Source organism: Dipteris shenzhenensis, chromosome 16 (assembly GCF_047967505.1).
Source record: "Dipteris shenzhenensis isolate YYH24624 ecotype China chromosome 16, Dip_SZ_1.0, whole genome shotgun sequence".
NCBI classification, from domain to species: domain Eukaryota; kingdom Viridiplantae; phylum Streptophyta; class Polypodiopsida; order Gleicheniales; family Dipteridaceae; genus Dipteris; species Dipteris shenzhenensis.
Window position 1 is genome coordinate 42,061,584 of NC_141611.1, and position 20,645 is coordinate 42,082,228.

Genomic DNA, 20,645 nt, shown 5'->3' on the forward strand with positions numbered 1-20,645 from the left:
TTACCTGTGAAAGGACAATCGTCACTATACCCTTCCGAGAGTGAAAAGAGGGGGAGTACAAAGTTTGATTAGCACAACATAAACAAGTCATTCCATGGACCGTATGCAGGTGTCAAAAAAGTTTTGGGTGAACACTCGAGAAGGTGGAGGAACATTCATGGAAACAAGAAAAAGAAGTTTCAAGAACGTTCTTGAGGCTTCCTGTTTTCCGTGTTATATAAACGAGTCATGACCGTTCTGTCACTCGTGAGCAAGTCATTGGAAAGTCTTCATCGCTCGTCTGTCTCCTTTTGCACTTCGCAAGCTTCGTCTTCCTCACTCCTTCGTTTCCCAAGTACTCACTGATCAATATTGCTGCAGCAATGGCCCTCGCCCCCTTCGGTTTCGGTCGCCGATCCTCGGCTTCCTCCTCCATCTTCGATCCCTTCTCTTCCTCCTCCCTCTGGGATCCCTTCCCTTCAGCTTTGTCTCTCCTCGACTCAGATCTCGCCTCCCCCCTCCGCCAGCTCCACCGTGACGCCTCCGCCATTGCCAACACCCAGGTCGATTGGAAGGAGACTCCCGACGCTCACGTCTTCCGCGCGGATCTCCCAGGTTGGTTTTCTTTTTATCTCCTGTGCTCTTTTTATCCTTCACGCATGCGTCATTGCCTTGTCTGCCCCTTAGCAGCGATCAAGGAGACTGATCTCGTTTTCCTCTGCATAGGCCTCAAGAAGGAAGAGATAAAGGTTCAAGTGGAAGATGGCCGAGTTTTGTCCATCAGCGGCGAGCGTACCAAGGAAGAAATCGACAAAAATGACAAATGGCACAAGGTTGAACGTTCTCACGGTAGTTTCCTCAGGCGGTTTCGTCTGCCCGAAAACGCGAAACCGGATGATATGAAGGCACAGGTGGAAAATGGCGTTCTCACCATCACGGTTCCCAAGGTACAGCAACCTAAGCCGGATGTCAAGACCATTAGTATCTCTGGCTAAGCAGCCTACTGCCTCCCGCTGCTATCTGCCTTGGCACTTGAACAGCTTGTATGGGGCTTTAGAAACCCAGTTTTGTGTGATTATATCATATACGAGACACAAGAGTGCGTGTCTTTAGTCCGGTGTGATTATATCATATATGAGACATGAGGGCGTGTCTTTAGTCCAACGGTAATGGGTGGGAGAGAGAAGACAGCGGTTACTCCCTCCTGCCAGAGACAGTCCCGGTTTTGCTAACCTTGCCACTGTATATAATAGATTGAAGGAGCAGATTGTAAAAAAGAGTATGAATAAAGAAGCACAACTTTCAGTAGATTTTCACTCGCGGGTGCTAAGCTTTCCATTGTAAAACAGAATGAATTAAGAAGCACAACTTTCAGTGGATTTTCACTCGCGGTTGCCAAGCTTTCCATTGTGAAAGAGTATGGTTAAAGAAGCAGAAGCAGAACTTACAGTATCTTTTCTCTTTTCTTTTACTTTCCCATCGAGTGTTTTTAGTGTTAAGTGTCATGAGAACTTTCTATGCGCGAAAAAGCTAGCAAATGACTATGTTCTATGACACTTGGGAATGGTCACTCTAGTAAAACAAAATTTGTCCGGTAAACCTCGCTTGCAGATGGTAGTTGTCCACATTTAGTCTAGTTCTGACCCATGTATTGTAGAATGTGATGTAAATAGTCTACTTAGGAGCTTAGCACATGGGAAGAAATAGGATGGGAATGGGAAAAGGTGGGGCCAAGTGGTCCCATGCATATTTGTATCCTATTCCCATCCCACTATGTGCTAACCAAAAAAGAACTAGGGATGGGTTTAGGAGGAAGAGGACACATGGCATCATTTCATGTGTTTAAAAGGTGGGGACCTTGTGGGAACAAGGACATATGTCTCAAGAAAAGGGGAACCCATTCTTGTTGCCAGGGTCTAGAGGCCATGGTCCAGGATGGGAGAAAAAGTGGCAACTTGCATGACCGTTTTTAAACATCAAGCAACAATGCATTGTTAGTCTGTACCCGCCATAGTGTTGTCAGACATTGCAAACAATCCCCTTCCTTTGCTATCAAAATTTGCATGCTCTAAGATCGGAGTTGATACTATTGCCCGTTTCTAGTTTGTTTTAAATGACACAAAGGTGAAATGAAGTTATGGCAACCACTGTAGTCATCGAGGCCTTTACGTACATAAAGGTGCAACTACAAACAAGCATGGTCAAATCCTCATCCTTGATTTTCCACATAGGTTTCTCAAGCATGTGGCCAACTCCAAGCATCCAAACACTTACAATCATCCATAACAACAATCATCCAAATAGGGGGGCCTTGTTGGTGAAAATTTCCAATAGAGCATGAGAGATGGGGCGAAGGGGGAGGGATAATCTGCCACGAGTCACATCTGTACTTCTTTGACATCGCCTTGCTCTAGGATAAAACACCTACCATGGCTTGCCTACCTCGCCGCTACAAATGGAGGTTTAGCTATTGCATCCACCATAGCAGTTGTCGCTTTCGCGAGATTTGCCTTCCACCACCTGTCTCTTGAATCTCTTAAGCAACACAAATAGAACAATAGTCTCAGTGAATATGCAAGCATCGTGATTAACATATAGACAGTCTACAATAGTAAACAGTTAATATACAAGGATCGCAATCAACTGATTAGTATTTTGCATTCTTTGGTAGTCTTTTGAAACACCCCTTGCTGGCCCGAGGGAGAAGCCAAGAAGGTTAGTTACAAATAGGGAGGGAGGAAGGAGAGGCACCGAGGACTAAGGAGTAGGCAGGTGAGCCACCAGGGGGAGGGATGAAAGGAGCAGTAGGGAGGGAGAGCGAGTAGGGCTAGAGAGCAGGGGAGGGTAGAGGAGGAAGATGAGGCGAGCAGATGAGGAAGAGAAGGGCATGGGAGATGAGCCACAAGGAAGATGAGCCACGAGGGAGATGATCCAAGAGAGCAGGGTGGGGATGCGAGCTGCGAGGTGGGCCTGGGGATTGCAGAGGTAGGGCTAAAGTTGTTCGAGGTTGTAGCACTAGCTTAGGTTCATTTTGTTATTTTCATGATCCTTTTAGCCTTTGGGATGCCTTTGGTTAACATAATTTATTTTTGGGAGCTAAAATAGGGAACTCCAGTTGATCTAATGCAAATTCTGAATGTGAAGACAATTGGAACACAAAAGTACACACCTGATGGAACAAATCCCATGGAGTTAGTATGGCCATTAGGTACAACATCGCCTTGCTCTAGGAGAAAACACCTACCATGGCTTGCCTACCTTGCCACTACAAATGGAGGTTTGGGTATTGCATCCACCATAGCAGTTCTCGCTTTCGCGAGATCTCCCTTCCACTGTCTGTCTCTTGAATCTCTTAAGCAACACAAACAGAACAATAGTCTCAGTGAATATGCAAGCATCATGATTAACATATGGACAGTCTACAATAGTGAATCTACAATAGTGAACGGTTAATATACAAGGATCGCAATCAACTGATTAGTATTTTGCATTCTTTGGCAGTCTTTTGAAACACCCCTTGCTGGCCCGAGGGAGAAGCCAAGAAGGTTAGTTAGAAATAGGGAGGGAGGAAGGAGAGGCACCGAGGACTAAGGAGTAGGCAGGTGAGCCACCAGGGGGAGGGATGAAAGGAGCAGCAGGGAGGGAGAGCGAGTAGGGCTAGAGAGCAGGGGAGGGTAGAGGAGGAAGATGAGGCGAGCAGATGAGGAAGAGAAGGGTATGGGAGATGAGCCACAAGGAAGATGAGCCACAAGGATCCAAGAGAGCAGGGTGGGGATGCAAGCTGCGAGGTGGGCCTGGGGATTGCAGAGGTAGGGCTAAAGTTGTTTCGAGGTTGTAGCACTAGCTTAGGTTCATTTTGTTATTTTCATGACCCTTTTAGCCTTTGGGATGCCTTTGGTTAACATAATTTATTTTTGGGAGCTAAAATAGGGAGCTCCAGTTGATCTAATGCAAATTCTGAATGTGGAGACAATTGGAACACAAAAGTACAAACCTGATGGAACAAATCCCATGGAAATTTGATGCTTGAATGCAAAGATAATGAATTTTCAGATTAGTAGACCCATTAGTATCCATTAGTAACAAGAGAAAAGAGAGACTTTGCATTATAGCTAGTTCAATGACGGCTCCAACTAAAACCACAAAACCCTAATCCAAAAATTAATCCATCTTGTAAGAAAACAATAAGGATTGAGCATCACAACCCATTTTCAATTATATGTAAGTGGTAAGTACCCCATTAGTAACAAGAGCAAAGAGAGACTTCTCTAACACTGCCATGCTCAAGGATAAAACACCCACCATGGCTTGCACTACCTCACCACTACAAATAGAGGTTTAGCCGATGCATCCCCCATAGCAGTCGTTGCTTCCATGAGATCTCCGTTCTACCACGGATCTCTTGAATCTCTTGAACATAATGAAGAGAACAACAGTCTACAGGAGTATACAATGAATATACAAGAACCACAATTAACATATAGATAGTCTACAAGAATAAACGGTTAAGATACAAGGATCGCAATCAACTAATTATTCTTTTGCATACTTCGGCGGTCTTTTGAAACATCCCCTGCTGGCCCGAGGGAGAAGCCAAGAAGGTTAGTTAGAAATAGGGAGGGAGAAAGGAGAGGCACCAAGAGAGAGGGACTCAGGAGTAGGCAGGTGAGCCACCAAGGGGAGCGATGAAAGGAGGAGCAGGAAGCCAGAGAGAGGAGGGCTGGAGAGCAGGGAAGGGCATAGGAGGGAGATGAGATAATAAGAGGAGGAAGAGAAGGGGATGGGAGATGAGTCACGAGGAAGATGAGCCAAGAGGGAGATGAGTCGGGAGTAGGGTAGGGATGCGAGCTATGAGGTGGGCGTGGGGATTGCAGAGGGAGTGCTTAAGTCATTGCATTAGCTTGGGTTAATTTTATTTTTTTCATGACCCATTTAGCCTTAGGTTAATATAATTTATTTTTGGAGGGGAGCGGAGCTAAAATAGGGAGCTTCAGTTGATCTAATGCAAATTCTAAATGCGGAGAAAATTGGAACACAAAAAATTTACAAACCTAATGGAACAAATCCCACGGAAATCCGATGCTTGAATGCAAAGATTGTGAATTTTTCAAACTAGTAGACCCATTAGTACTTACTATTCCCAACTTAAGTTAACCTGGTTCTTATTATGTTTTCTTGTTGGATGGTGGTAGGTATGCAGATTCTCCTCTTTGGTAAATAAGATGCTTGTCAGGACTGCACCGGCATTATTATTTTTTACACTTTTGTACCAACTTTTGGTTTTATGAACATTCATGTAATAAATAATTTTGTATCCACCCTTATCTGAGCTTCGTGTGCCGTGTTATTTAAAGGTTTTTTATTTTAAACACACACACACACCCCCAAACCTTGTTAATCTTTGGCTAGGTTTACCATGTGCCACGTTGGTAACCCTTGGTCGGGTTGTCGCATGGCACATGCCACGTGCCACGTTGCTCACTAAACCTTTATCAGGTTGTCCAAGGATGAGCTTCTTGTACAACTCTTCTTGAGGTAAGACTTATCCCTTTCAGGTTGTACTCTTTGGTGGAATTGTCATAACTATGCAATCATTGTGACTGGTGTGGGATTGTTTCAAGATAGTTATGGTAATTTCAGTATGTGTCAAACTACATTGAACAACTTGATAATCACAAAAATAACCACTTAGAAACACTTACGATATAATCCCTTTTGCAACTTATATAGCCGTATTAGGAAAAGTGGGAATATCCCAAGTCCCATTTTTTTCAACACTCACCATGTTGGTCCCAAAAAAGAGGAATTTCGGAATAAATTCTTATCAAGATTCATGGCATAAATCTGTGGAAAACACTACACTCATGAGTACATATTGAAGTTAGTATGGCCATTAGGTACAACATATCGCCAACAATCTATGGAAGATTGGGATTCAAATCCTTTATCATTGCCTCCATTTTCAATTTACTATACTAAAATTCACTTGTACTTGCTTGTTTTATACAGATTGCATTATAGATATTACTTAGATGCTTTCAATGTTTTTTTTGGTGAGGAAAAAGGAGAATGTGGTGGCTAGATTAGTGACTTGCTTGGATCCAAATGTGTTTAAGATATCCTTGGCATTGTCCTAGAATCTCCTTTTGTTGACTCCTTTGGGCAAGTATTTTGCTTTGCTTTGAGGATAAACTTTGAATGGAATGAAAAATATGAATGCATATTAATAATCAAACAACCCAAAGAATCGATTAAAGCATTTGATTTAGCACAATTCTTTCAAGCTTATAAACATTGTATTATTCTCATTACCACACTAATAATAATAATAATTTTGATGCCAATTCTTTGAGTATTAGGCAAATTTCTAAAGGAGCAAGTTAAAGAAGAACTAGATAATAAGTTTGACAAATTCAATCATTTCTTGCTTGTTCTCTTACTTCCATTATGACTTTGCCAATATTCCAAAGGTCAAAGGTAAAGCTTGCAATTCCACCCCTAATATATCGACCCGAGACTCTCATAGCCTCAATTGAGTTTTGCCCAGAAATGATAATGTAATCTACACAAGGAATGTCCTCTTTTCTCAAAGTTTTCAATGGGCATTTATTCTTTCTATCAAAATCAATTTTGCACTTGTGTCCATGGGATGTGGTGCTTTACAAAAGTCCATCACTAACTTTAACACCACTGCTTCATTATGTGGCTTGTACATGTAATTGACTCATGCCTCGTAACTACTTTTTACATCAACTTCAAAGCTTGTCTCATAGCCAAATGGCTAGTATGCTTTCCCTCGCATTAAGGATTATGCAATTGCCATGTATTCCATCTCCTCCTTTTACTTTCCCATCGAGTGTTTTTCTCTTTTCTTTAACTTTCCCATCGAGTGTTTTTAAGTATTAAGTGTCATGAGAACTGTCTATGCATGAAAAAGGTAGCAAATGACTCTGTTCTATGTTTTGTCATTGCACTTGTGAATACGACCTCTCTAATTGGCAGAGACACTTGGGAATGGGCACTCTAGTTACACTTGTTAATACAACCTCTCTAATTGGAAGAGACGCTTGGGAATGGTCACTCTCGTAAACAAAATTTGTCCGGTAAACCTCGCTTGCAAATGAGTATTTGTCCACATTTGGTCTATTGCTGACCCTTGTATTGTAGAATGTGATGTAAATAGTCTACTTAGTCGAGTCACATGTGTCATGAATTCTTGTAAATTGGAAAGTTCTTTGCTTAGTTCATGTTAAAAGTCAAGCGATGATGTGTGGTGTCATGTGATATTTCGTGAATTTATTTTTCATTTCTCAAGTTAATTCTTAAAGTTAACAATTTCACTTAATTCCAAAATTTTTCTAATTTAAATTTTCAAGCTAATTCTTAAATTTAACAATTCATTTAATGCCAAACTCAAAATTATTAGCTCATGAATTCATTAATTTATTCATATCGTGGTGTTCTAAAGCTTAGTCGAAATTCCTCAAACTTGCAATCCTCTAAAACTCAATCCTTAAATTTAACAATTCATTTAATGCCAAACTTAAAACTATTCCTCAAACTTGCAATCCTCAAACTCAATTCTTAAATTTAACAATTCATTTAATGCCAAACTCAATTATTAACTCATGAATTTATTAGTTTATTCATCATCGTGGTGTATTTGTCATTCAAATCCTCTAAAGCTTAGTCAAAAAATCCTCTAAAGCTTAGTCGAAATTCCTCAAACTTGCAATCCTCTAAAACTCAATCAGGGATTTGTCTAACTTGCCCTCCAAATAGCGGCTCAAGGTGCATCGAGATGTTGCTAGCCAAGGAAAGTAGTGGTGGATGTAAAGTGCATATGACCTCTTCCTCGATTACCATGTTTAACAATAGCATGAATCAACGCTATGTTGTACATGCTTTTGAGCTCACTACAACCTTAGACACGCATGAGTAGTTCAAGATATCCTATAGCACCTAAGAGCATGACATAGAAGCACTTCTTGCTTGGAATCCCAACCAAACTATCTATTTGTAGCACTATAATATCCGGGATGCTTGAAATCTAGCAAGCATTGCTCATGGGCTCCTCTTCTCCCTCCAACAATTTGGCCTCATTTTAAATATTTGGAATGAAATGCATCATCAACGGAATCTCTCCAAAATATTTCTAGAAGTTGTGGCAACTTGCATGACCATTTTTAAACATCAAGCAACAATGCATTGTTAGTCTATGTACTACTCATTTCTTTTATTGACCGCCATAGTGTTGTCAGACATTGCAAACAATCCCCTTCCTTTGCTATCAAAATTTGCATGCTCTAAGATCAGAGTTGATACTATTGCCCGTTTCCAGTTTATTTTAAATGACACAAAGGTGAAATGAAGTTATGGCAACCACTCTAGTTATCCAGAACTTTATGTACATAAAGGTGCAACTACAAACAAGCATGGTCAAATCCTCATCCTTGATTTTCCACATATAGGTTTCTCAAGCATGTGGCAAACTCCAAGCATCCAAACACTTACAATCATCCATAACAACAATCATCCAAATAGGGGGGCCTTGTTGGTGAAAATTTCCAATAGAGCATGAGAGATGGGGTGAAGGGGGAGAGATAATCTGCCACGAGTCACATCTGTACTTCTTTGACATCGCCTTGCTCTAGGATAAAACACCTATCATGGCTTGCCTACCTCGCCACTATAAATTGAGGTTTAGCTATTGCATCCACCATAGCAGTTGTCACTTTCGCGAGATTTGCCTTCCACCGTCTGTCTCTTGAATCTCTTAAGCAACACAAATAGAACAATAGTCTCAGTGAATATGCAAGCATCGTGATTAACATATAGACAGTATACAATAGTGAGACAAAAGTAAACGATTAATATACAAGGATTGCAATCAACTGATTAGTATTTTGCATTCTTTGGCAGTCTTTTGAAACACCCGTTGCTGGCCCGAGGGAGAAGCCAAGAAGGTTAGTTAGAAATAGGGAGGGAGGAAGGAGAGGCACCGAGGACTAAGGAGTAGGCAGGTGAGCCGCCAGGGGGAGGGATGAAAGGAGCAGCAGGGAGGGAGAGCGAGTAGGGCTAGAGAGCAGGGGAGGGTAGAGGAGGAAGATGAGGCGAGCAGATGAGGAAGAGAAGGGCATGGGAGATGAGCCACAAGGAAGATGAGCCACGAGGGAGATAATCCAAGAGAGCAAGGTGGGGATGCGAGCTGTGAGGTGGGCCTGGGGATTGCAGAGGTAGGGCTAAAGTTGTTTCGAGGTTGTAGCACTAGCTTAGGTTCATTTTGTTATTTTCATGACCCTTTTAGCCTTTGGGATGCCTTTGGTTAACATAATTTATTTTTGGGAGCTAAAATAGGGAGCTCCAGTTGATCTAATGCAAATTCTGAATGTGAAGACAATTGGAATACAAAAGTACAAACCTGATGGAACAAATCCCATGGAAATTTGATGCTTGAATGCAAAGATAATGAATTTTCAGATTAGTAGACCCATTAGTATCCATTAGTAACAAGAGAAAAGAGAGACTTTGCATTATAGCTAGTTCAATGATGGCTCCAACTAAAACCACAAAACCCTAATCCAAAAATTAATCCATCTTGTAAGAAAACAACAAGGATTGAGCATCACAACCTATTTTCAATTATATGTAAGTGGTAAGTACCCCATTAGTAACAAGAGCAAAGAGAGACTTCTCTAACACTGCCTTGCTCAAGGATAAAACACCCATCATGGCTTGCACTACCTCACCACTACAAATAGAGGTTTAGCCGATGCATCCCCCATAGCAGTCGTTGCTTCCATGAGATCTCCGTTCTACCACGGATCTCTTGAATCTCTTGAACATAATGAAGAGAACAACAGTCTGCAGGAGTATACAATGAATATACAAGAACCACAATTAACATATAGATAGTCTACAAGAATAAACGGTTAAGATACAAGGATCGCAATCAACTAATTATTCTTTTGCATACTTCGGCGGTCTTTTGAAACATCCCCTGCTGGCCCGAGGGAGAAGCCAAGAAGGTTAGTTAGAAATAGGGAGGGAGAAAGGAGAGGCACCAAGAGAGAGGGACTCAGGAGTAGGCAGGTGAGCCACCAAGGGGAGCGATGAAAGGAGGAGCAGGAAGCCAGAGAGAGGAGGGCTGGAGAGCAGGGAAGGGCATAGGAGGGAGATGAGGTGATAAGAGGAGGAAGAGAAGGGGATGGGAGATGAGCCACGAGGAAGATGAGCCAAGAGGGAGATGAGTCGGGAGTAGGGTAGGGATGCGAGCTACGAGGTGGGCATGGGGATTGCAGAGGGAGTGCTTAAGTCATTGCATTAGCTTGGGTTAATTTTATTTTTTTCATGACCCATTTAGCCTTAGGTTAATATAATTTATTTTTGGAGGGGAGCGGAGCTAAAATAGGGAGCTTCAGTTGATCTAATGCAAATTCTAAATGCGGAGACAATTGGAACACAAAAAATTTACAAACCTGATGGAACAAACCCCACGAAAATCCGATGCTTGAATGCAAAGATTGTGAATTTTTCAAACTAGTAGACCCATTAGTACTTACTATTCCCAACTTAAGTTAACCTAGTTCTTATTATGTTTTCTTGTTGGATGGTGGCAGGTATGTAGATTCTCCTCTTTGGTAAATAAGATGCTTGTCAGGACTACACCGGCATTATTATTTTTTACACTTTTGTACCAACTTTTGGTTTTATGAACATTCATGTAATAAATAATTTTGTATCCACCCTTATCTGAGCTTCGTGTGCCGTGTTGTTAAAAGGTTTTTTATTTTAAACACACACACACACACCCAAACCTTGTTAATCTTTGGCTAGGTTTACCATGTGCCACATTGGTAACCCTTGGTCGGGTTGTCGCATGGCACATGCCAGGTGCCACGTTGCTCACTAAACCTTTATCAGGTTGTCCAAGGATGAGCTTCTTGTACAACTCTTCTTGAGGTAAGACTTATCCCTTTCAGGTTGTACTCTTTGGTGGAATTGTCATAACTATGCAATCATTGTGCCTGGTGTGGGATTGTTTCAAGATAGTTATGGTAATTTCAGTATGTGTCAAACTGCATTGAACAACTTGATAATCACAAAAATAACCACTTAGAAACACTTATGATATAATCCCTTTTGCAACTTATAAAGCTGTATTAGGAAAAGTGGGAATATCCCAAGTCCCATTTTTTTCAACACTCACCATTTTGGTCCCAAAAAAGAGGAATTTCAGAATAAATTTTTATCAAGATTCATGGCATGAATCTATGGAAAATACTACACTCATGAGTACATATTGAAGTTAGTATGGCCATAAGGTACAACATATTGCCAACAATCTATGGAAGATTGGGCTTCAAATCCTTTATCATTGCCTCCATTTTCAATTTACTATACTAAAATTCACTTGTACTCGCTTGTTTTATACATATTGCATTATAGATATTACTTAGATGCTTTCAATGTTTTTTTTAGTGAGGAAAAATGAGAATGTGGTGGCTAGATTAGTGACTTGCTTGGATCCAAATGTGTTTAAGATATCCTTGGCACTGTCCTAGAATCTCCTTTTGTTGACTCCTTTGGGCAAGTGTTTTGCTATTGCTTCGAGGATAAACTTTGAATGGAATGAAAAATATGAATGCATATTAATAATCAAACAACCCAAAGAATCGATTAAAGCATTTGATTTAGCACAATTCTTTCAAGCTTATAAACATTGTGTTATTCTCATTGCCACACTAATAATAATAAAAATTTTGATGCCAATTCTTTGAGTATTAGGCAAATTTCTAAAGGAGCAATTTAAAGAAGAACTAGGTAATAAGTTTGACAAATTCAATCATTTCTTGCTTGTTCTCTTACTTCCATGATGACTTTGCCAATATTCCAAAGGTCAAAGGTAAAGCTTGCAATTCCACCCCTAATATATCGACCCGAGACTCTCATAGCCTCAATTGAGTTTTGCCCAGAAATGATAATGTAATCTACACAAGGAATGTCCTCTTTTCTCAAAGTTTTCAATGGGCATTTATTCTTTCTATCAAAATCAATTTTGCACTTGTGTCCATGGGATGTGGTGCTTTACAAAAGTCCATCACTAACTTTAACACCACTGCTTCATTATGTGGCTTGTACATGTAATTGACTCATGCCTCGTAACTACTTTTTACATCAACTTCAAAGCTTGTCTCATAGCCAAATGGCTAGTATGTTTTCCCCCGCATTAAGGATTATGCAACTGCACACATATTCCATCTCCTCCTTTTCCAAAACCTGTAATATCAGGCACCATTGTGTCAAGAGGTGGCATCAATGTGGACCAAGAAGCAAGTCTCCACCCTCACCTCTTTATCCCATTTTATGCTTCTTCTACCTTATACATTTTTGGTCTTTTTTTTATATTTTTTTCTATATGTTTGATTGCATAGTTTTGAACCCTAATACTATGTTTGCCTTGCAAAAACTTACACACACAAATGAATTTGAAAATGTTTTGAGTTCTCAAATTGACCTTGGGTCTATTTGCACTCCCCCCTCCCCCCCCACACACACACACACACGCACGCACACACACACATAGTCCAAACACTGTAAATTGACCTTGGGTCGATTTGAGGAGTCATGATAGTATAGGGTGTTGAATTCAATTGCAAGGGTTGCAAATCGTCGATGCGATTATCGTTCTCACAATCAAACGCATTTAAAGCATATTTTGAGTTTTCAAATCATCCTTGGTTCAATTTGCACTTCATGGATGTTGGCAATCACTATACACACCCACAAACACTGCAAATCTACCTTCAGTTGATTCGAGGAGTGATGATAGCATATGATGTTGAATTTAATGACCAAGCTTAGCAAATCAACCTTAGGTTGATTTGATGATTACTCAAACACACATAGATGCATTGAGAACATGTTTTTAGTTTTCAAATTGCACTTAGGTCGATTTTCACTTCATGGATGTTGGAGATCACTCACACACACCCACATGCATTGCAAGTTGACCTTGGGTCGATTTGAGGAGTGTTGATAGCATTGGGTGTTGAATTCAATGTCTAGGCTTTGCAAATTGTATTTAAAACATGTTTTTAGATTTTAAATTGTCCTTGGGTTGATTTGCAGCTCATGGATGCTTGTGATCACTCTCTCTCTCTCTCTCTCTCTCTCTCTCTCTCTCTCTCTCTCTCACACACACACACACACACACACACACACACACACACACACACACACACACACATACACATAGTATACTACAAATTGAGTTTGGTTCAAGGGCTAGGCTTTGCAAATTGCCCTTAGGTCGATTGTATGATCATTCACATGCTAATGCATTTAGACCATGTTTTGAGTTTTCAAATCAACCTTAGGTCGATTTGCACTTCATGGATGTTGGGCGTTGAATTTGATGGCCAGGCTTGGCAAATCTACCTTAGGTAAATTTGATAATCACTCACAAACACAGAAACACATTCAGAACATGTCAATTTGACCTTAGGTCGCTTTGCACTTCATGGATGTTGGAGACCACTCACACAAACCCACAAACATTGCTAATCGGCCTTGGGTCACGGCCTTGGGTCAATTTGAGGAGTGACAATAGAGCATTTTTAATTCAATGACTAGGCTTCGCAAATGACCTTAGGTCAATTTGATGCTTATTCACAAACACACATTTAAAACATGTTTTTGATTTTTCAATTCGACCTTGGGTTGATTTACACTTCATAGATTTTGTTTATCACTCAAGAACACACACCCATAGAGATTGCAAATCTACCTTGGGTTGATTTGAGGAGTGCTGATAGCATAGGGTGTTGAATGCTTTGCAAAACAACCTTAGGTCTTTTTGATGATCATTGACACACAAACTCATTTAGAACATGTTTTGAGTGTTCAAATCGACCTTGGGTCGATTTGCACTTCATGGATGTAGGTGATCACACACCCACACCCACACACACACACACTCACAAACGTTGCAAATTGACCTTGGGTCAATTTGAGAACTAGAAATAGCATATGGTTTTGAATATGATGGCCATGCTTGGCAAATCGACCTTAGGTCGATTTGATAATCATTCACACACTATTCAATTAATATGGCTTGTTCTTATTCAAAATAAGAATAAGATATAAGGAAATGGAACTAGCTCTAAAAGCACATAATTTATTCTTTTATTTTAATCTGATTTGGAAAGAAGTTTCTAGGATTTGTACTACATTTATTAACATTTTAACTAAACAGCATTAGATTACAAGTTCCAAGATACTGTCAATATTTCATTTATTAAGACTCTTATTAAATAACATTAGATTAAAAATTGAGAAGTAGGACAAAATTCAAATGGTTAATTTTAAAAAAAAAAAAGAATCCAAACCATTTTAAAAAAATGAGAAAATACACATTTAGAATCATAGATTTAATTTTAAAATTCTAAAGAGAATTTAAGCTCGAAATTTTAAATTTGAATTGTAGACTTAGTATGTGTACCCGGATGTGTACTCGTATTCTTCTTTGCACACTCGTATTCTTCTTCAACATTTGCATTTGTTGCATCCTTGTCTTCTCTATCAAAGGCTTTGCCTACAGTGATGAACTTCTGGAAATCAAGGAGGACATCTGGCTACACAATGACAAAGCTCTCGGGAGACTAAGCCAAAGCTTCCCCTCTTCCTACATCACGATACTTGGCCTCCTCCTTACTTGTGAGGTGCAGACTTCTCATCTTGGCTTGTAATTCTTGATGCGCTCTCCTATGATCTAGTTTTGTCCATTCTCTCTCGCCAAAAGTGTAGAGCTTACTGGTTGGATTCTCTTGAATGACTTTCCTTCCTCCATGACAAATTGAGGGCTTGCTGGTGTTGTGGAAACTGAGGTCTCAGCTAAGCACATGAAATCATTGTCATAAAGAACACAGTCCATTACATTTGGAGACAAGAACAGGTTTGCTTCCTCCTAATGAGATAGAAGCTAACTGACGGAGGAAATAACCTCTTGTGCCTTTGAAATTAACTCACCTTCAAACTTAGAAAAGCTATGGCAAAGCCACAAACAACTTAGAAAGTCTACAACAAACTTGGAAAAGCCACGACAATGCTTTGAAATAACCCCATAAACTTGGAAAATTTATGGCAAGGCCACAAACAATAGCTCCATTCGTTGATTTACTCATTCTATCAATACAAGCGCCTATGAAGCAAACCACAAACAAAGCTAAAACAAGGCCACAAACAACGACTCCCTTCGTTGATTTATTCGTTCTCTCAATACAAGCACCTAAGAAGCAAACGACACAATCCCTATGTCCCTCTTTCCTCAGACCCCAAAGCATAAATCTAATCTATCCCTTCATTGGGCATCCTTAAGCTTAATCTTCCATTCATTTCTTACCTCAAGAACCACGAGCGAATTGATAGGATACAAGAAAAAGAACAAGAAAAAGGCGAGCAGAAATGGGATAAGGGGGACTTGCAAGGAACCTATAAAGGAGCAGTGAAGCTAGAGCACAGAGAGAAGAAAACTCGAGTTTGATGTTGCTAATATTCGTTGTTTGAGGGCTAGCATGAAAGCTTGCACGAATAAGCTGAATCGAGGGGTCTTTGACTTAGGGAATCCTCCCATTTTTCTTGAGTTTAAGGTCTATGTATAGTAATGGTTCTAGAGATGACAGGGAGGTTGAAGAATCAAGATGCGCACCCGAAGGTACCAGGGATCACTTGGGTTTGGCATATCTGCGAAAGAAGAAAGAGAGGAGGGGTGCGAAAGCAGAAAGAGAGATGGAAGTGATGGGCGAAGAATGGAGAAATATGGACCAACGTCTCTGAATTTGCTTTCACGAAGCATACCTCCAGCTAGGTTTCCATTGCATGGGCAATTGCTAAGCGAACATGATCGTCCATCATAGCACTCAGAAGTTATACTTGAACACACATTCAGAATGGATGTATGGATAGATGTTGGAGTTTTGAGAAGCTGTAAGCCAAGCCTAAAGCTCAGTGGTAATCTCACAAGCCACAGATAGAGAGAGAGACTAGCCTTGAATCGACCTTCATTTGATTTCCCCCTAACTCTTCTCTTTATCGTATTTTGCCAATTGAGTTTGATTTCTCTTTCCCACATATGTGATTCATGTTTGCTCCAAATAAATAGGTGGGTAGCAAATCTTTCCTATGTAAATTAGGTGTTGGGACCATCCTTTTTAATTCTAAAAATGTCAAATCTTTCCTATGTAAATTAGGTGTTGAGACCATCCTTTTTGATCTGAAAGGACAAGTGAATAGAGCTTGTCAGATGATAACCCTGCAAATATGTTGATGAAGAGTCTACCTAGTTAGCGATTTGAGTATTGTCATGTATTTGCATTGGATAGTATGTCCACTGATTGTTCTCCCTTAAAGGCACATTGGCCTTTAAGTGGGAGGTTGTGGGGGTTAAAGGCCACTATACCTTAACTCCAGTTTTGTACAATACTCAAATACATATATATATATGGATGACATAGAAGATAAGGATGTTTTGCATCCACCAAACTCTCTCTTCTGGCTCTCCCTCTCTCACCTTCTTTTGTTCCACTTTTGTTGTTGAGATCTCTCAGTTGTGACTATGTCTGGGCCAGTTCCTCTACTCTCATTCCGGCGGTACCCTCCCGGACCTGTTCGTGTGTCAAACTTTCTACCCTACCACCTATAGGGCAGTGCGGAGGGGTTTGCCCTTGTTCTTGTGTAATGTCTATGATTTTTTGGCCCTGCCTAGCTTCTCAACAGCTTCATCCTCCTTTGCAATTCTCTTCTTCCTACTACTGCTTGACTTCTCCCTACAACTGCTAATGGAGTTCCTCATGCTCTCATTTTCTTTTTGGCCTCGGCCTCTACTTCTGCTTATCTACTTCTTTGTTCCTCCTCAATCTTTTTGGGTGAGGGCTTTGTGGGGGTGGTCCATGGAGTAGGAGATGATAGCAATGTGTTGTCTTTCGTGGCACCATCGTAACCTTCTGAGATCGTATCATCTAACAAAAGAATATGGGGTGCTGATTTTTTCCTTAGAGTGCATGCAGACATTGATGATATCTGGAAAGAAATGATCCACCTAGTTGGTTTTCTCAAATGCATACAAGCGCACAAGAAGATTTAGCTGAATGACACTGTGATGCTTAGTTGTATTTGGGCCAGGATGTGATCACATGCATAGCCTTGGAGGCGGCTTCATTTCAAATCAAGCTAATGACACTCTGATGCTCAGTGTATTGTATTTGGGCCAGGAGTGTGATCACACACGTAGCCTTGGAGGTGGCTTCATTTCAGATCAAGCTAATTGAGGATCTCACCTGTATGGATCTTTGTATTGTAGTCCATGAGTCCATGTAGCAATTGATCCATTCGTCAGAGTGTTGTATAAGGCTCGGGGATGCTAGGGGGCCCAAAGGCCATGCTGGCTATTTCGACCATGAAGTGATAAAAGTGGTACTCTCCATCTGCAAGTAGCCACCCTGCTGTCTGGAAAGCATTCTTGAAGCGATCCATGAAGTCTACCACCTGTCACAATTTCAAGTGGCATGGAAACATGATGTTGGCCACTAATTGTAGGCCCATGGCTTGGATAAAAGAAACCATTTTGGGGTCATGCTTGGTAGCTAGCTACATTATGGTAGTAGAGGCAGAAGTCCTTTATATTACATTTGGACTACGAATGAATTACCACCCCCTGTATCTACTCCAACCATTCAGATCCAAGGGGGGGGGAGAAACGCGTTATCTGCAGGTTGTGCTCGAAATAGTTCTGCACGTCTTCACTGTCCGTAATTATGTGCTACTTTTGTGGTTGAGTGGTGGACTATTGAGTTGAGGGCTCGACTCATGGGAAGTCTACATTTCAACTTTAGATCGCTCCATTTGGGATGGGAGGGGTATGGAAACAGTGGGGGAACTAGAAGGAGTGGTAGAGGGTGGGAAGGCAAAAGAGGCTCTATTGCTAGGGAGCAATTCTTCGATGGAAGAGGTCTTCTGCACTAATAGAGCATGATGAAGCTGACATAAGGGGGAACGCAAGTGGAAGCGAGTTCTAGAAGCAAAGGGAAGCTATGAAAATTTGTTAGAAGTTTTGGTACGGTGCAAAGTGGGGAGCTGTAAAATGAGGCTTCCTCCTTATATAGTGATCTCGGCAATGGAGTGGGTCAATGTTAGCATTAATGCAATGACTGGCATTATTAGCACAATGGGACATGTTATTAACACGTGGGATGGCGGTAGCATTAAAGCAGAGTCGTTGTGTTAGCCTTAAAGCAACGACTAGCGTTATATAGCAGCAACAGGTCAGTGTTATTAGTGTAGCGGGTCTAGATTCACTGCATTAGGCTTATCTCAATGACTACAACATTAGTAGTCACCACATTAGTAGTCGTTGCGTTAGCCTTAAAGCAACAGTCTAATTTTTCATAACCTATTCTTGAATTTGACTGACATGCTGACCTTCCTAGACTTTACCCATGTGCTTGTGAGTGCATGTGGAGTTGTGCTAACACTTCGATAGTGGTGTGTGGACAAAACAATTGTGTTGACTTAGATTGTGCCCTTGTGACCTAGGGACCCTAGAGATGGGACTTGTGTGAACTTGATGACTCTATTCACGTAATGGACTTGTGCTAAACTAATCTCATTAGTGCATACCACAAGTTAGTACAAGGGTGCTATTTGCACCTAAGGCCAATAGACTAGACGTGAGGACTCCCTATGTTCACCTATGTCGTGAATTGCCTAGACCCAATATATGATAAATGAAATCACATTTGCTGGAACTTGGTGTACCTGGCCTCTTTCCAAGCTGCATATTTTCTGAGTGCCCATGTGAAGAGGGAGGAGAGTTGTGCCTTGGAATTATGAACAAATGGCATCATCAGCTCATTGGTGTTGAACTACGTAGGTCGGGCACTAGCATCTATTGGGAGCAATATAGCCTAAAGGTCCACATAAACTTGAGGTACCACTCAAGTCTTTGTGGCACTTATGGGGATGTCCATGGTTGAAGCTAGTAACTCTTATGCAATAGCGATGATATGTTAATGTGTGGATTAGGAGCAGTTTCTTGTGTGACTACCGTGCTTGTTGATGTCGAGTTGGAAGTAGAAGTTGTATTCAATAGGCTACACTTAGGGACCCATCGAGCTTTGCATTTTGCCTTTGATGCAACACGTTCTTGTGTGGCTAATCCCTTTCTAGGAGCAGGTTCTTGTGGCACTATTGCATTTGCCAATGGTGTCTTCCCTTGCAACATAAGAATTTGCAAATAGAAGGGAGTTGCCTATGACCTTGCCTTGGTGATATCTTGCCTTGGAGAGCTAGCAATAGGTTCTTGTGCTTATGAGACTTGGGGACTTCTTGTGGACTAGATTGGGTGCATCGATGAACTTATGGATCATGGGAAGCACTAGGTCTGAGGCTCCTGAACCAATTGAAATGACTTAGGTGCAATCATCATTTGTTAATGTTGTGGTGCATTCCTACCAATCGATTTGGTAGTTAACTGTCTAGCACCAGGTTCTTTCGAGGATCACCTGTTCATCCATGGCACCTGTAGGCATCACATAACATTGGCTAGCTATGCAATGGTTATTTACTAATATTGGCAATTCCACACAACCTATGGCAAGTGATGCGCATACCATGATAGGAGTAGGTTCAAGTAGTACCTTAGATGTCAAGAGTTGGGTGGATACTTCGTAGGATATCTGGTTATGACTTGCTTCGGGATCCACAAAGGCTTCCGCAGAGCAAATAGTCTCCCTGCATAGTTGAAAGACCACTTGTACCCTGGTCGGTGCAATGGTTAGATCGTCCACAGGGTTTAACCCTTCCATGGATGCCTTGCAAATCATTACGAGCCCTAAGTGTTTTGCCTTGGCCTACTGGGCTCTAGCTTCCTCTATCACTTGCCGCATCATGTGAGTGACTTCTTTTTTCAGCTTCTCTCAATGGATGGCTTTTAGCATTTGAAGCATTAGGGGACTATAATAGCATTTGAGCTTAATACCATTGATATAACCATCCATCTCAAGTCCGTCAAGGGTCACAATTGGCCATGATCCTTGTGGTGTGACTTCCATAACTCTGTATGGACCCATATCATGATATTTCAACTTACATTTCCTATTCCTTATGCTATACAATAACACAAGGTCTCCTTCTATGGACACCCATTAAGTGTGTGCGAATCTTGTGTACAGTTACAGTGAAATGAAATTCTAGAAGGATAAGCATCCACCGTGTGATGCATCCCGTCATGCATGGTTTATTAACCAAATAGAGGAGGGCCTAGTGGTCTACAAAGAAGACAAACTTGTTTGCCAAAAAGTAGTGCCTAAACTTCTTTGTAGCGTAAACCATTGCGAGTCCTTCCCTCTCAGTCAATGTATAGTTAAGTTAGTGGCTTGTAAAATATATCGGAGAATCTGGATTATGCTTGCCTGGTTGCACCAACACACACCCTAGTGGGAGCTTAGAGGCATCAATATGGACATGGAATATCAAATCCTAGTTTGGTGCTCACAAGATTGAGGCTGAAGCCAGAATGAGTTTGAGAGTTTCATAGGAGGTTTGGCACTTCTCTGTCTAATGGAAAATTATCAACAATTTATCTTGGCATAATTAGAGATAAATCTATG

General features: G+C 41.0%; 1 protein-coding gene across 1 annotated transcript; it reads left to right on the top strand.

Annotated features, from left to right (window-relative positions):
• Positions 1–266: 266 nt before the first annotated feature.
• Positions 267–1,341, top strand: LOC147892974 (17.7 kDa class I heat shock protein-like). Its single transcript, XM_087386965.1, has 2 exons — positions 267–594; positions 706–1,341. The coding sequence occupies exons 1-2, from the start codon at positions 363–365 to the stop codon at positions 972–974; spliced, it is 501 nt and encodes a 166-aa protein (XP_087243091.1). The 5' UTR covers positions 267–362; the 3' UTR covers positions 975–1,341.
• Positions 1,342–20,645: the final 19,304 nt, after the last annotated feature.

Bases quoted from the DNA above. Each gene is read 5' to 3' on its own strand.
- LOC147892974 (XM_087386965.1), top strand. From the start codon at position 363: ATGGCCCTCGCCCCCTTCGGTTTCGGTCGCCGATCCTCGGCTTCCTCC. The intron at 595-705 runs GTTGGTTTTCTT...TCCTCTGCATAG, and splicing joins CTTCCGCGCGGATCTCCCAG to GCCTCAAGAAGGAAGAGATA.